The sequence below is a fragment of the Silurus meridionalis genome, chromosome 26, assembly GCF_014805685.1.
Source record: "Silurus meridionalis isolate SWU-2019-XX chromosome 26, ASM1480568v1, whole genome shotgun sequence".
Classification (NCBI taxonomy): domain Eukaryota; kingdom Metazoa; phylum Chordata; class Actinopteri; order Siluriformes; family Siluridae; genus Silurus; species Silurus meridionalis.
Genome location: NC_060909.1, coordinates 5,815,457 through 5,829,787, shown reverse-complemented (window position 1 = coordinate 5,829,787; position 14,331 = coordinate 5,815,457). Strand labels below are relative to the sequence as shown.

At 38.4% G+C, this 14,331-nt stretch overlaps 1 protein-coding gene across 50 annotated transcripts in view; it reads right to left on the bottom strand.

Annotated features, from left to right (window-relative positions):
- Window positions 1-102: 102 nt before the first annotated feature.
- LOC124380089 (MAP kinase-activating death domain protein-like) overlaps window positions 103-14,331 on the bottom strand; it is a 46,761-nt gene continuing 32,532 nt past the window's right edge. For 19 of the 50 annotated variants that reach the window (XM_046840817.1, XM_046840823.1, XM_046840830.1 and 16 more), the window contains 11 exons: window positions 13,184-13,304; window positions 12,957-13,062; window positions 12,757-12,867; window positions 11,525-11,632; window positions 11,281-11,445; window positions 11,046-11,118; window positions 10,090-10,196; window positions 7,516-7,524; window positions 6,750-6,819; window positions 3,638-3,684; window positions 1,864-3,539 (listed from right to left, as the gene is read on the bottom strand). In XM_046840817.1, the coding sequence (XP_046696773.1) occupies window positions 3,426-3,539; window positions 3,638-3,684; window positions 6,750-6,819; window positions 7,516-7,524; window positions 10,090-10,196; window positions 11,046-11,118; window positions 11,281-11,445; window positions 11,525-11,632; window positions 12,757-12,867; window positions 12,957-13,062; window positions 13,184-13,304 (1,031 nt within the window). In that variant the 3' untranslated portion in view covers window positions 1,864-3,425. Of the gene's footprint in view, window positions 1,568-1,691; window positions 1,759-1,863; window positions 3,540-3,637; window positions 3,685-6,749; window positions 6,820-7,515; window positions 7,525-10,089; window positions 10,197-11,045; window positions 11,119-11,280; window positions 11,446-11,524; window positions 11,633-12,756; window positions 12,868-12,956; window positions 13,063-13,183; window positions 13,305-14,331 lie in introns of those variants that run through there. The other 31 variants (XM_046840843.1, XM_046840844.1, XM_046840845.1 and 28 more) reach the window with 3 other exon arrangements.

Below are 14,331 nucleotides of genomic sequence, written 5' to 3'. Positions count from 1 at the left end.
ATATTTTTATCTTATACTTTATCTATCTATCTATCTATCTATCTATCTATCTATCTATCTATCTATCTATACTTTAATATTCAGTATTGCATGTGCAGTTTGTGTAGCAGTACAGATTTACTGTCCTCTGAAAATAACATACAGCCATTATTGTCAAAATAACTGGCAACAAAAGTGAGTACACCCTCAGTAATAACAGCTGTATGTCATGTAACTGTGCAAAGCCACACGTTCTATTAATCATGTTCTTGTTTTTGTCTGCTTGACGAGATCATAGAAATGTGTGTATCTTGTATTAGAGCAGTTAAAATGTGGTGCTTTGAGTACATTTCTCTCATACTGACCACTGAATGTTCAACATGGAACCTCATGGTAAAGACTTTTAGGATTTGAGAATTAGAATTGTTGCTCTACACAAAGATGGCCGATACAGAGTTCCAGTACAGTGGCCAGGGTCATACAGAGGTTTTTCAAAATGGGTTCCACACAGAACAGACCTCGCAAGGGTCTATCAAAGAAGTAGAGTCCTCATTCTGTGGTCATTAGCGCTCAGACCATACGCCGCAAACTGCAACAAGTCGGGTTTGCATGGCCGTCATCCCAGGAGGAAGACTCTTCTGAAGCTGGCTCAGAAGAGATGGTGTCCAGGATGTGTGGCCCTGGTGAGGAGCACCAAGAAAATTGTGTCTTGCCTACAGTCAAACATGGTGGTGGTAGCATCATGGTCTGGGGCTGAATGAGTGCTGCTGGTACTGGGGAGCTGCAGTTTATTTAGAGAAACATGGATTTCAATATGGACTGACATTCTGAAGCAGAACATGATGCCTTTCCTTCAGAAACTGTGTCAAACAGCAGTTTCCCCAATATATGAAAAGATGACAAATGCCTTGCTGAGGAAGTTAAAGGTGATGGAGTGGCCAAGTATGTCTCCAGCCCTGAACCCTATTGAGCACTTGTGGGGCATTCTCAAGCGGAAGGTGGAGAAGCAGCTCTATGATGTCATTTTGGAGGAGTGGAAGAGGATTCCAGGAACAACCTTTGGCGCTCTGGTGAATTCCAAGCCCAGAAGGATTAAAGCAGTTCTAAATATCAATGGTGCTACACAAAATACGACACTTCAAAATAGTCCCCTTGCACAGCAGTACAGCCCTCCCAGAGTTCCTGCAACTTCTGGAATGTGTCCTGGAAGGCTTCTTTCCGAAGCATGTCAAGCTACTTCCTGTGATTCGCGCTGGATCTCCGCAATGGTGTACAAACAGCAACCTTTGAGCTGGATCTTCTTCGGGAAGCGGGAGAAGTTTGCATTAGCTTGAATCTGGTGAGTAGGGTGGTGGCTGAAGTGAGATCATGTGGATTGTTCTAAAAAGATCATGCACAAGCTGTCAAATGGTTTCAACATGTTCTGGGGTTGAGCTCGCGGAAGGTCTTTCTGATCTCTCGTCGCCTTCCAGAAATGTTCTTCTGTTCTTGAAGCGTGCGTGCCGATCAAAACACCTCGAACGACTGACTGCAGCATCGGCGTGCCAAACATCTCAGATTGGCACAGTTTGCTCTTTGTTCTAACTCGCTGTTCACAGTAAAATAGCAAAATGTCAGAATCGCATCTTTAGTTTTGAAACGTTTTGATGCCACCTTGTAAATTTCACAATTCTGTTTCGTTTAGTAAAGAACGTTTTATGTAGCTTTATTACCTCAATCCATCAGACCTGATTTGTTGATCTAACATGTAGGCTGAATTTCCTCCAAGATGAAGACTCCCTAAAAAAAAAAAACGAGAATAAAGAGACTCCACATTCATTTCCAGCTGAACACAAAGCAGGATGTTCAAATAAAAAACAAACAAACAACAAAAAAAAACACTACTTTGGGTTAGACATCTTTTATTGTCATATTGCCAAAGCTGTACAGGTTCTATAAATACTTTTCAAACACTGAAATATTTACATCCAACACAACTCTGTTCTCCTTTTCCCCTCTTGTTTTCAGTAGTAAATGGGACCGAATGAAAGACCTGACTAGCTCAGATGCTAGAGTGTCTGTTTCTTTCAGCCGCACAGCACTCGTTTCAAAACATCTGTCTTTGGAGACTCTTTGACCTGATGAATCAATCTTGTGCTATTTACAACTAAGCCTACGGGGCCTTTAAGACCATCTAAAAACGATTGCTCATCGTGGAGATACCATCATCGACGTACACGTTCTGAAATGGACAACTGTTTAAAATTTAAACACCACATAAAAGAACATTAAAAATGTGTATCCGAGATGCACAATCCTTGACACACACACACACACCCACAAAAGCAAGAAATTAATTTAAACGTGACGTTTGTCTAAACGAAATGCGTAGATTCTCTCAAACAATGAATTGAAGACACTGCATCAGTTACACTCACAGGACCCACATCTGAACATGAGAGATCTCCAAAAGCAGCTGTTTCAGCGTTCACACACACACACTCAATACCCGTGGTTCAGGAAATGCATTCAAACACACACACAGTCTCTCGGGTGACAGTGGACAACTTGTTCTTCATACCCACTACAGTATTGCACATCTACTCAACAAACCACAGTTTGTTTTAGAACGTTACATTTCTTTTTAAACATTGCTCTAGTGAAATGTACAGCATAGGTTTCTTGTATTACTATCCAGTGTTTTTTTTTTCTCTTCATTTTCTTACAGCAACATGCAATTTATCACAGCTGTTTTTTGTTTTTTTGTTTTTATAATCACAGACAGTACAGTAGAACTAGTACAGTAGGCTCATGGCAAAGCTAAAGATGTACACACACACCGTGGACCAAATACAGGAGAGGGAACAGGATGAATTAAACATTGAAACACTGTGCGGTCACCTGCTAAGGCTCATATTCACTCCGTTATAAACACACACTCTATTGCTCCGTAGTGTGAAGCGTTTTAAATTGGACAGGATGGATGTTACGTTCACAGTTAATGCGCGTTATTATTTTTCTACGGATGGGTTAGGGGGGAAAAAGCAGAAGCTGGAGAGCTTGCTAGGACAGAGGACACACTTCTGCACATACCGATTGCTGATATTTAGTGCTGGCATAGTGTGGACACCTCTGCTCACGTGCAAGAGAAAGGGACGGCAGCGTTAAAACGAGGACAGTGACGAATAAGAGTTGAGGAAAGATCTCCAGGAGATGCGGTTATGGTTCCATTCTGATACATACACTGTAGGGAGAAGGTAGAATAGTAAAACTTGCTATATGAGCTTGTTTAAGCCTAATTAGATACTGAGCATAAGGTGGATAAGTGTGAGGAATCCGTGTGCGAGCGAATAAGAAAGCAGGTGTGTGGACGTCCTGTACAGTAAGTGTACAGTGTGGTACAGTGTAGCGTTTACAGGGAGGTTTCTGGACCGGATATAATACGGCAGGCAGTACAGAGGTGTGCACTAGCTGGGTAATGGACGAGGAGACAGCATCTTGGGTTTGCTATCTGCCTCCTTCCCCTTCACTGCGGCCACGTAGGAGAAGAGACAGAGCACGGAGTAACAGATCTGATGTGCCTGCGTAAACAGACGGAAAGAAATGATCAGTGGAGGATCTCGTAGCTCTGGGAAATACTGACACGTGATGTTTAAACGAGAATGTTTACTGGTCTTACCATGGGAGTTTTGTACTTATGGATCACCACTTCTTTAGTTTCAGGAACTGAAAATCACAGGTACGAGAGAAAAAAAAAAAAAAGAGAGTTTGGAAGAGGTAAGGAAAGACCAGCAAAGAGGAGAGAGTGTGAGAGAAAGAAACAAAGAAAGAGAGAGAGAAAGAGGGAGAAGACATATATGGCCCATGGCAGAATTAGTAAAACATTTTATAATCCTCGTTTTGGTATAAACTACAGAAATATTCTCCTCATTATACAGTTCTTCAGATAAACCCACTATACAGGTGCACCTTAGTGGTTCTACTAACAGCTGCCATACAATTTATCAGCTACAGGTTTGTCTGGTAGCAGCAGTCTGAGTACTGGTTTCTCATCAGCACAGTATTGACCATGACCAACTCTCGTCTCTCTCCTTTTTATCGACGTCATATATATGTAAGGGCTGTCGAATGTCAAAATGTAAATTAATTTTAACAGTACTTTTCTGGGACCATTTTTATAAAAGAAAAAAAAAAAATAAATTATATATATAAAAAGAGGCGAAATTAAAACCTTCGACGCAACATGCATTTATTCACGACGTCCTTTCTTTACTCAGATGTAAAAAATAAAATAAACTCCTCCGAAAAATACCATTTTTATTCACTGATGCGCCAAGTTTTAAATCGAGCACCAAAATCCACCATAGTGCACATGTCCAGCAATTGAATCCGTCCGTGTGGAAACATAGCAAAAAGTTCTGTTTGGGGTCCTGATGATGTTGAGTTTGGTTTTACTAATAATAAACATACAGTTGCATAAAACATCAATATTTGTCCATGCCCATGTTGATTATAGAATTAAAAACATGAAAAGTTGCGATTAATCACGAGTTAACTCATGACAATTATGCGATTTTATATTTTTAGCGATTGACAGCCCATATATATACACAGGGTTATTCAGAAAGAATTAACTGATATCATGACCCATTGCTTCAGTTCTCAAGCATCGTCAGTTTATTTATAATTAGTCATTTACATAAAAGGTGAATGTGAGTATAATATTGCTTAGTAGCTCCTAGTTTTATAACCACAAATGACTGTAAAAGACTGTAGAAAGAACAATACTCATAATCTTACACTTCAGTGCTCATGTTAGTTCTCTCTCTCCAGTGTTCTGTATTGTTCAAAGATTTATGATCACACTCTTGATGTCAACCAAATGAGGATGGGTTCTCCTTTTGAGTCTAGTTCCTCTGAAGGTTTCTTCGTCATAACATCTAAGGGAGTTTTTCCTGGCCCCAGTCGCCATGGCTGCTCATCAGGGATAAATACACACCATTCACCTTAACTGTTAAATTCTGCAATGCTGTTTTGAGACAATGTCTGTTGTGAAAAGCGCTGAAGAAATAAACTTGACTATGATATTGCGACTTGGCTGGAGTTTAGTAATACTTTTCCTTAATAAAATATTGTGTAATGAAATCGGTTCATTCTTCTTGAATAACCCACCCGGTGTGTGTGTGTGTGTGTGTGTGTATGTATATATGTATATATATATATATATATATATATATATATATATATATATATATATATATATATATATATATATATATATATATATACACATATACATATACACACACACACACACACACACACATATATACATACACACACTTAATATTAAGTAAAAGTAATTGGCTTGAACAAAACAATACTGCTATTTTGAGGAAAAAATACATTTGATTCGAAGTTTCAATTGCTACTTAAATATCTCACATTATCAGCCATTTTAATACATAAAATCCCAGATTATACTTCTCAAACAATAAATATATAACTGTAGTTCCAACATCTGTGAAAAGAGGAAACCTCTACTCTCTCAGGCTGTTGGCAAACGAATAGGTTTTGTCTGCCATCTAGTGGTAATGATCAGAGTTTTGGCTTCGGCCATTGTGGAGGTTAATTCTGCTTACTTAATTAAGTGCTCCTATATGGCAGGTTTACCAGATCAAATGGTAAAAAAGTGTAGCTCAGGTAAATATACTCAAAACACTGGTAGGAAAGTGTATAATCATTAGGATTAACAAAATCAAAGTCTAATCATGTAAAATCATTATTGCACAGAACAACTTGATCAGTTCAAGTACCTGAATGTGACCATCACAAAAGTTCAACAAACCATTCAGTGTTTCTCTACATGCCTTTCATAAGAATCCATCCCCTGCCAAGCTCAGAGTATAGAGACATTTAATGGAATGTCAAAGAAAAGATAAGCACACCAACTCCTCCACTAGGGGGTTCGTGGTTAATAATGATCAACAGCCTTACAGCCAGAAACATGATATTAGGATTATCAGCATTTCAATAGCTCATGGAATGATTACTGCTACAAGCGGAAGCATGAGATCTTAGCGAAATGTTGGGCAGCCAAGGCCATGAAGATGCAAGTAAAGATCGATTATCGGTCAGTTAAGGAGGATGAATGAAAGGAGTAAAGTGGAAAGAGGAGTACAGAGAGAAGATTAAAGGTGACAAGCACTTTACCTGCTGGAGAATGAAGGTTTTCATAGCAGCAAAGATGAGGGGCGCATTACAAAAAGGAAGCACAGAGACACGGCAGTAACCCTACCTAGTCCTGAAGCTAAAACTGCACCATAAACCTATAAGATACATTTTATTCTCTACCAGGACCATCATAAACTGTTGGCATATGACTAAAGCAAAAATAACTCAGATGTTTGTCTTCTAAAATTTCTTCCAGCTTCTCAAAACACTTTAAGACACACATGTGTGGATCTTGGATAAAGCTTAAAGCACTAGATGAGGGTGGAGAAAAGCCTGAAAACTCATTTACAGACAAATGTATTGTGGAATCTGAGGTGATGTTCACCTATAAAGACTGACTTTATCTCTTTGAGTCACTGATTGAAGGGTGATATGCGCTCAACCGTTCTCTATAAATAAATAAAAAAACATTTAAATACATAAAAACCTGAACATCTCTGACGTTACAGGAATGTTGGTGTGATGTAAACCATCCCAATCTGATCTGTGATCATTTTGTTTTATTTGGTTTACTGCCGTGTCGCGTACAGGCCGAGAATCAGAATGGGGGTAATTACCAAATTCCTCCAGGACAAAGACTCCCTTCACTGTATTGCACTTTTTAATGTGATTCAGCTCTATGAAAACCTAAAATGGAAAAAAAAAACAAACAAAAAGAAAAAAACAAAACAAAAAAAAAAAAAAAAAAAAAAAAACACACCGTTAGCAACTCAATGACACTTTTTGAATAAGTAAATAAAAAATTTAAAAGATAACAAAATAGTGATAGGAATGAATTTTTTTTTTTTTTAAACAGTCAGTAGACAGTAAAACAGGGAGAAACAAAGACAGCACATAACAAGCAAGCTCTGTAAATGCTACCAGAACTCAAAAAAAGATGAGAGAAGGAGGAAGTTTCCATGCTGAGATGCTAACATGGGCCGGAAGAATGACGGCTGGACGTGCATCTCGTAATTCATTTTCAATTAATTACAGAATTTATTATTATAAAAATAAATAAATAAATAAATAAAATTATTTAGTATTATCCGAATTAAGCTTATGACATTGGAATGAATTGCGGCTGTATATTTGTACACATGAAAGATATATTAAATTAATGAATAATAAAGACGGTCTGAGGCCCATGTGAAACACGCATGAAAAATTCCATTGTCTAAACAGAACAAAAGGTAAGAAAAAAAAAAAACAAACAGACAAAAAATAAATAGATTAAATCATAGAAAGAACCGAGGGTCAGCTACAAATGGAGAAAAAGAAAGAAAAAAAAGCCAATGGAAAAACATGACCCGCTAACAAGCAAAGACAGCAGAGGTGGTGTACCTTCCGCTCCTTGCAGGGAAAGAGAGCATGGGAGAGAAACGCTTTGGATTATTATCGCACAAAAGAGCAGAAAAATAAACCACCCGCTGGCACTACGTCCCCCCCGCAAAAAAAAAAAAAAAATCAGTAACCAATTATCAAGAAAAAAAAAAAAAAAAAAGATACCGATTAAAAATGCAAACATAAAAGAAAATGTTTTATTAAAATGAGACGTCGCGTTCGGCGTCGGTTTTTGAAGCCTTCCTGTAATCCCACTCCATTGCCCTCCATGCCTCCTCCGCCAGCAGTGCGGACTGGCAACCTCAGGGAAACAAATCGCAGCACAGAAAGCAGCACCTACACAAGGCCTATACAACATTCACCTACACGACGCCAGAGCTGAGCAACTTTAATGATGATGATGATAATACCGGCTGGATGGATTTGGTGGAATGGACGGTAATGGCAGCTGTCAACTTTCACACTGATGCTGGGTGAAGTCTAGCTTAATATCATGTACTATAATCGAGATCAATGCAATAATAATTTCCAAAAGAAAAATCATCTTGCTGCTAACTACACAGAAATAAGAAACTTGTATTAATTAAAACATGACACCGTCTATGTGATTTTATTGCTGGGAAACGAAGAAGCATTTCCCGATTTCTGTGTGTAGTGTAGTCGTGTTCTTTCTGTCTGCAGAATAAAAGGTCGACCGATATGGGTTTTTCTCTGGCCGGTATGCAGAAATCAGGGCAGCCGATTGCTATACTGTATGATACCGATTTTTTTGGCCGACTTGACTAAACTGACGAAAGCAAATGACGACGGTGTAAAGAGAAAACGCATGAACACTTGTCATTGTTGCTTTTGTCTTTGCAACTCGGCAGACATGATTGGAAAAAACGAGACATGAATCATTAGTAATGATCGCGGCAAGTGCAAACGCTGCTTGCTATATATAATTACAGTTCTAGCTCTTTTGGTTTCCGATTTGATGCCGAAAACAGACTACTGACACCTGCTGGTATGGGAGAGTAATCTTCTCTCACGCTAACGCAGAACGTACGCACATGACTCGGTCGTGTCAGGTGCGCCCGCCTAATAATTGGCCTAATTTGAATTTGAATTTCAATAATTAATTTAAATTAAATGTAATTTAATTTACATTTTTAATTTTGGGATTTAAAAAAATTTCCAAAAACACATTGATCAATCAGTCGACCTCTACTGCAGAAGTAGAAAGTAATAAGCCAATTTAAATTTAAATGCTAATAAATATGACTATAAGGTAACTATTATCCTAATGCAAAATTTGACAGGTGTGATATACAGATGGGTGATGAGTTTAAAAAAAAAAAGAAAAAAAAGAAAAAAGAAAACATGAGCCCAGTCAACCCGGGTTCTAGATCAGGGGTCCCCCAAACACCGGGCCATGGATCATTTGGTACCGGGCCACATGTGTGTCAGTCTTTAGGAGAAAATGGTATTCATGCCTCCAGATACTTGCAGAGTACAGTAAAGCTGATTTTCCACTAGATTTAGATTTTTATTTTCCTTATCTACAGATGACTTCTTTGTAAAATGTCCACAAAATTACGGATTTATTAATGAATAAACAGCATTCCACCCAATAAAAGCCTTGTTTAGAAACAGATCTCAGTTCACGCCCAAAAGCAACGCTTATATAACAGTACCTCAAACGTTCACTAACCTCTAAAAGGCTGGTGTTCAGACTTCAAGTAAAAGCCCCTCTATGTTTGAATGTAATGAAGTCATTAGACCTGTCTCTACTCACTAACCTGCAGTGCGTTATCACTGACCCCCACACACAGACTTATTGTCCTATATCTTACCTCAAACATACCAAGACATTGTAAAAAAAAAAAAAAAAAAAAAAAAAATACAATAAAAATCACACCAACACAAATCCAAACACTGTGAAGACAAAGGATTTGTACCACAGAAAACAGTTAGTACCGACACAGTTTATGCAGAATGTGCACCTTAAAACAAACAAAAAAACCCATAAGATATGCTAGTGACTATGCAACTCAAAGACAAACATCCAGCAAATAAAGCAAAAATAAAAAATAAATAAAAGAGAAGAGCTACTCCTCCAAGAACCTCTCCAGTAACCAAAAGAAATAATGATCTGTGAATTTTGAGATTTCAATGGTGGTATTTTTTTAAGATCAGATTTCTATTAAATCCAATCTTTACCTATCTGATTAAAAGCCTGAATTATCTTTGTTAACATTGGTTAAGTGGAATGAACACCGAAAGTGAAAATGTCAAGATTTGTACAAACTATATATTTTTTTGTAACTATTATCAGATGATGGGTTCGTGCTGAATACTTTCATCAGTGTTCTTTTGATTTCAGAAGTTTTTCTTGAGGAGGACAGCAGCAGTAAGAAAGACAGTATGGAAAAAGGTGTTTTTAAGCGAGAGAGAGAGAGAGAGAGAACAGGGGTGAGAAAGACCGAATGAAAGATATGGAAGGAAGGGAGAGAGTTTGAGAATGTGCAGGTGATGGGCATTGACTTTTTACATGCATGCATGGTAAACTGGGCCATTGGTGTGGCCTCCTACCTGGCTGTGCATGAATTTGAGATTAATCCCCTCGAGCGTGACCTGAAGAAGACCCCCCTCACCGGACTTCATATCTTGCACGGGGAACTCTCCTCCCAGTTCTGGACCTACACACACACACACACACACACACACACACACACACACACACACACACACACACACAAAATAAAAAGGCAATCATGACAAAGTTCTGTTCGGCAAAAATCCATACCGATAGCTTTTCCCGGTAGAGTAATTCGCTGGAGTGGCTGAGAAGGTCTGCAGTCATTACGAGAGCGGCCTCTAGAGGCAAATCACTGATGCCACATGCTGTTTGTTTTTACATGAGAGATTGCACGCTGCACGGAGTGAGCACATTACACGGCGAGCACTATATAATATTTAATTAAATAATTATATTAATTCATCAATATATTTATTGCATTTAGCACATATTCAGGATTCTGTACTTTTTTTTTTTTTTTTAATATATCATATAAAAATTGATCAGTTGATTAATTAGTTAGGAAAATATGATCCATACTAGCTATCGGTAAACTCCACTATCGTCTGACCTCTATCTGACCAGGCACAAAGTGCTATATATTAAAGACTTTGCATCGTCCTGAGAACACCATACACACAGTGAAGTACAGTGTTGGCAGCATCATGATTATTGTTTTCCAATGAACTCTTAGTTGCTCCTTTGAGTAATTAACTTTTCATCTTTTTACTGACTTTGGTGGATGGCTTGCTCATGGTCATGGTTTTGCCATATTGATTCCATGCTTTAATAATATTTGATGCTAAAGCTAATGTACAATGCTACTGAATCCAAAAGGTAATCCGTACAGCAGATATGAAGAATGTGGCTTGGTGCCAAAGAGTAATAATTTAAGCCTACAATTATTTGGTATAAGAAAAAAATAAATAGACGACCTATAAAATTGTCCCTTTAATCAAACACATCATACCTGGTTTAATGCTTTGCTGTCTTGCGGCTGCACGCTCCATGCTGTCTTTCACGCAGTAGTACAGTTCCCGACACTAAGACACACATACACAGATAAAACCGTGATGAAGCGAGTAGTAAATACACACTGGCACATCCCATGCAGACACACACAACATCTCCAGCTTTCAATGAGATCTGGAACTGTCAAGTTAAATGTATTCATTGACATGTGCAGCAAGTACGTGTGTTCTGACCTTCTTCGTGTAGAACTTGTTAAGCTGGGTCTCCAGTCCGTTCCTCCGCCACAGACAGAGCACTTTGGTCTTGGGACAGTAGGTCATATTAATCAGCTTCTCGTACCACCATCGCTCATACACCGTCCCAATGTTACTGCGTAATACGATGCAGTCATCGCACACCTGCTCACACACAAATGAAGTTAGGAAACTCGCTTATATTCTGTTAAACCGAGTAGCTTATGTGGACTTTCCTACATACCTCCATAAAGAAAATATCCCCTGTGGTATCAGTCCCAGCATGCACCACAAAAGTCTGCTTCTTTATATGGCGGCTTCCGCTCGGCCGTATGGGAAGTTCCCTTCCATTCTAGAAAGACACAATATAACTAACGATCTCTCATTTAACCTCGACAACCTGATTAATATAATATGCAATGGATTGTTCCATTTCACCCTCCAGGGCTCATAACCCAGGAATGAAAAGAGACCTCAATATCAGACAGCAGAAACATTACTAATGAAATAGTGTGTTCATTGTACAAAAGTATGATTTCGTATGCAATAAAATATTTAAATGCCTCTTGCATGAGGATAGCGAATAAATCTGAATGGGATATGAGTTTAGGAGTGTTCTCATGGTGCCATGATCACGTTATTGCACCATGAATTTATTTATTAATAAATCTAAGCATTATGACATACATATGCCTTAAAATAAAGTTCACACACTCAAAGCAACCACAAGCAAACAATCAAGTCATTAATGCAAGTTAACAATCAAAACAATCAGGGTACCTTTTATAACTACACTTTTTTGCTCTTTCTACTTTAGAACTTTTGCTTTTATTGCTTTAGATCTTAATAATTCAATCAATCTGAAACCCACTGCATTATTCTAACACTACTCTGTTTATTTTTCCTTTTAATGTGTTTCTCTCTCTCTCTTTTTTTTTCTTCTCCTCTCAACACCACGCAAGCTTCTATGGCTATGTTCATGGCGAAACCAGTTACAGCTATACAAATATAAAACTAAAAAAAAAGATGTTTTGGATTTTATAAAAAAAACAAAAAACAAAAAAAAAAAACCTTCGACTGGATTAACTTAATTAAAAACCTTTTCAAAAGAATCAACTGAATAAAACAAGTTTCTCAAAGAGGTAGAAGTATCACAGTCCAGCTAAATATGTTAAATGGACAGTTCATTTTGACAGGATGGACATTTTTAGGGAAATTTAAAGTGATTAACAAAGTGTGTGTTAGTGTGTAAATAACTTGATCCCAGCGACTGTTAAAATGAAAAATATGTTTCTTTTTAATGGGTTTCCAAAAATATATTAATATATTAGGCCAAATAATACAATCCACAGAAACTACATTATTAAAATAAGAAGTATGTGCAATATACAGTATATAGCAATAGTGAAAATAAAAAAAAAAGGTCACTGACGGTGAAAGAAGGAAGAGATGCAGTTGGACTAGATTTGTTCTTACCATGTGTGTCAGACGGTCCAAGATCTCATTGATCTCTTGGCTGTACGTCAACCCGATGTGAGACTTCCCCATCAAACGGCGAACCTTCTTCCGGATGTCATTCTTACTCACCTAAACATGATTGCAAATTCCACGAAACGTTATGATCTAAAGCCTTCATGAGTGAAAATGCGTGTCTTCGAGTGCTCAACAATGTGCACCTTCATCATTAGCATGTACGCGATCATGTTGTGCAACAGATTGGCCAGCAGTCTGTCCTCATCATCCTCCAGTCTCTTACGGTCATGTTCACCCAGTGACAGGTACCTGAGTAGAGACACAAATAAATGAACACACAAATACATTAACCCAGGATCCCCCCTGATTGCTTTCCTCTGCCATTTCCTGATGTTTATTTATGTTACAATCACCACTCTCTCACACACACCTGTCAATCATCTCCTGTGGTCCCTGGTCCATACCCATTCCCTCTCTTTCAAGCATTACAGCATCCAGATAGGCGTCCTCCCAAAACTGCATCTGATCCCAGAGAGTCGAGCGCTCTTTACCTATAATCACACACACGCAACTATACTGAGATAATTAACACTTAACATGAGCGAAGTGTCAAATCGAAACAGTTCTCCCAAATGCCACCATGGCATCACGGCGCCAAAGTAGGGGCGAAGTTTATTAACAACAAAGCGACACGTTTTAAAAAGACCGTAGGTGCTATTTCACACAACACTCATGATCATCAACTCTTCATCACCCACTCAATTTATAAACAAAACGTTATACATTTCTTTTACAACACACACAGTTCTGTACAAATTAAATACATCAAGCAGGATTTCACACACAAGAATGAGTGCGATTTCGCATTCCATCTACTGTACTTGCACATTGCATAAGGCTGCGATATACGACTTATATTTAGCATTAATAAATTTAGCAACACTCTCAAGTCCAAGTTGGCTGCAAAGCCCGGAGGAGGAAGCACTGCTATCGGCAAGTTATTTCCAGTGCTGCAAACAGAGATGCTTTCAATAATCATCACAATTGCAATAATGCCACTGGCATTATTATACAGGGAGTGCAGAATTATTAGGCAAATGAGTATTTTGACCACATCATCCTCGTTATGCATGTTGTCTTACTCCAAGCTGTATAGGCTGGAAAGCCTACTACCAATTAAGCATATTAGGTGATGTGCATCTCTGTAATGAGAAGGGGTGTGGTCTAATGACATCAACACCCTATATCAGGTGTGCATAATTATTAGGCAACTTCCTTTCCTTTGGCAAAATGGGTCAAAAGAAGGACTTGACAGGCTCAGAAAAGTCAAAAATAGTGAGATATATTGCAGAGGGATGCAGCAGTCTTAAAATAGCCAAGCTTCTGAAGCGTGATCATCGAACAATCAAGCGTTTCATTCAAAATAGTCGACAGGGTCGCAAGAAGCGTGTGGAAAAACCAAGGCGCAAAATAACTGCCCGTGAACTGAGAAAAGTCAAGCGTGCAGCTGCCAAGATGCCACTTGCCACCAGTTTGGCCATATTTCAGAGCTGCAACATCACTGAGTGCCCAAAAGCA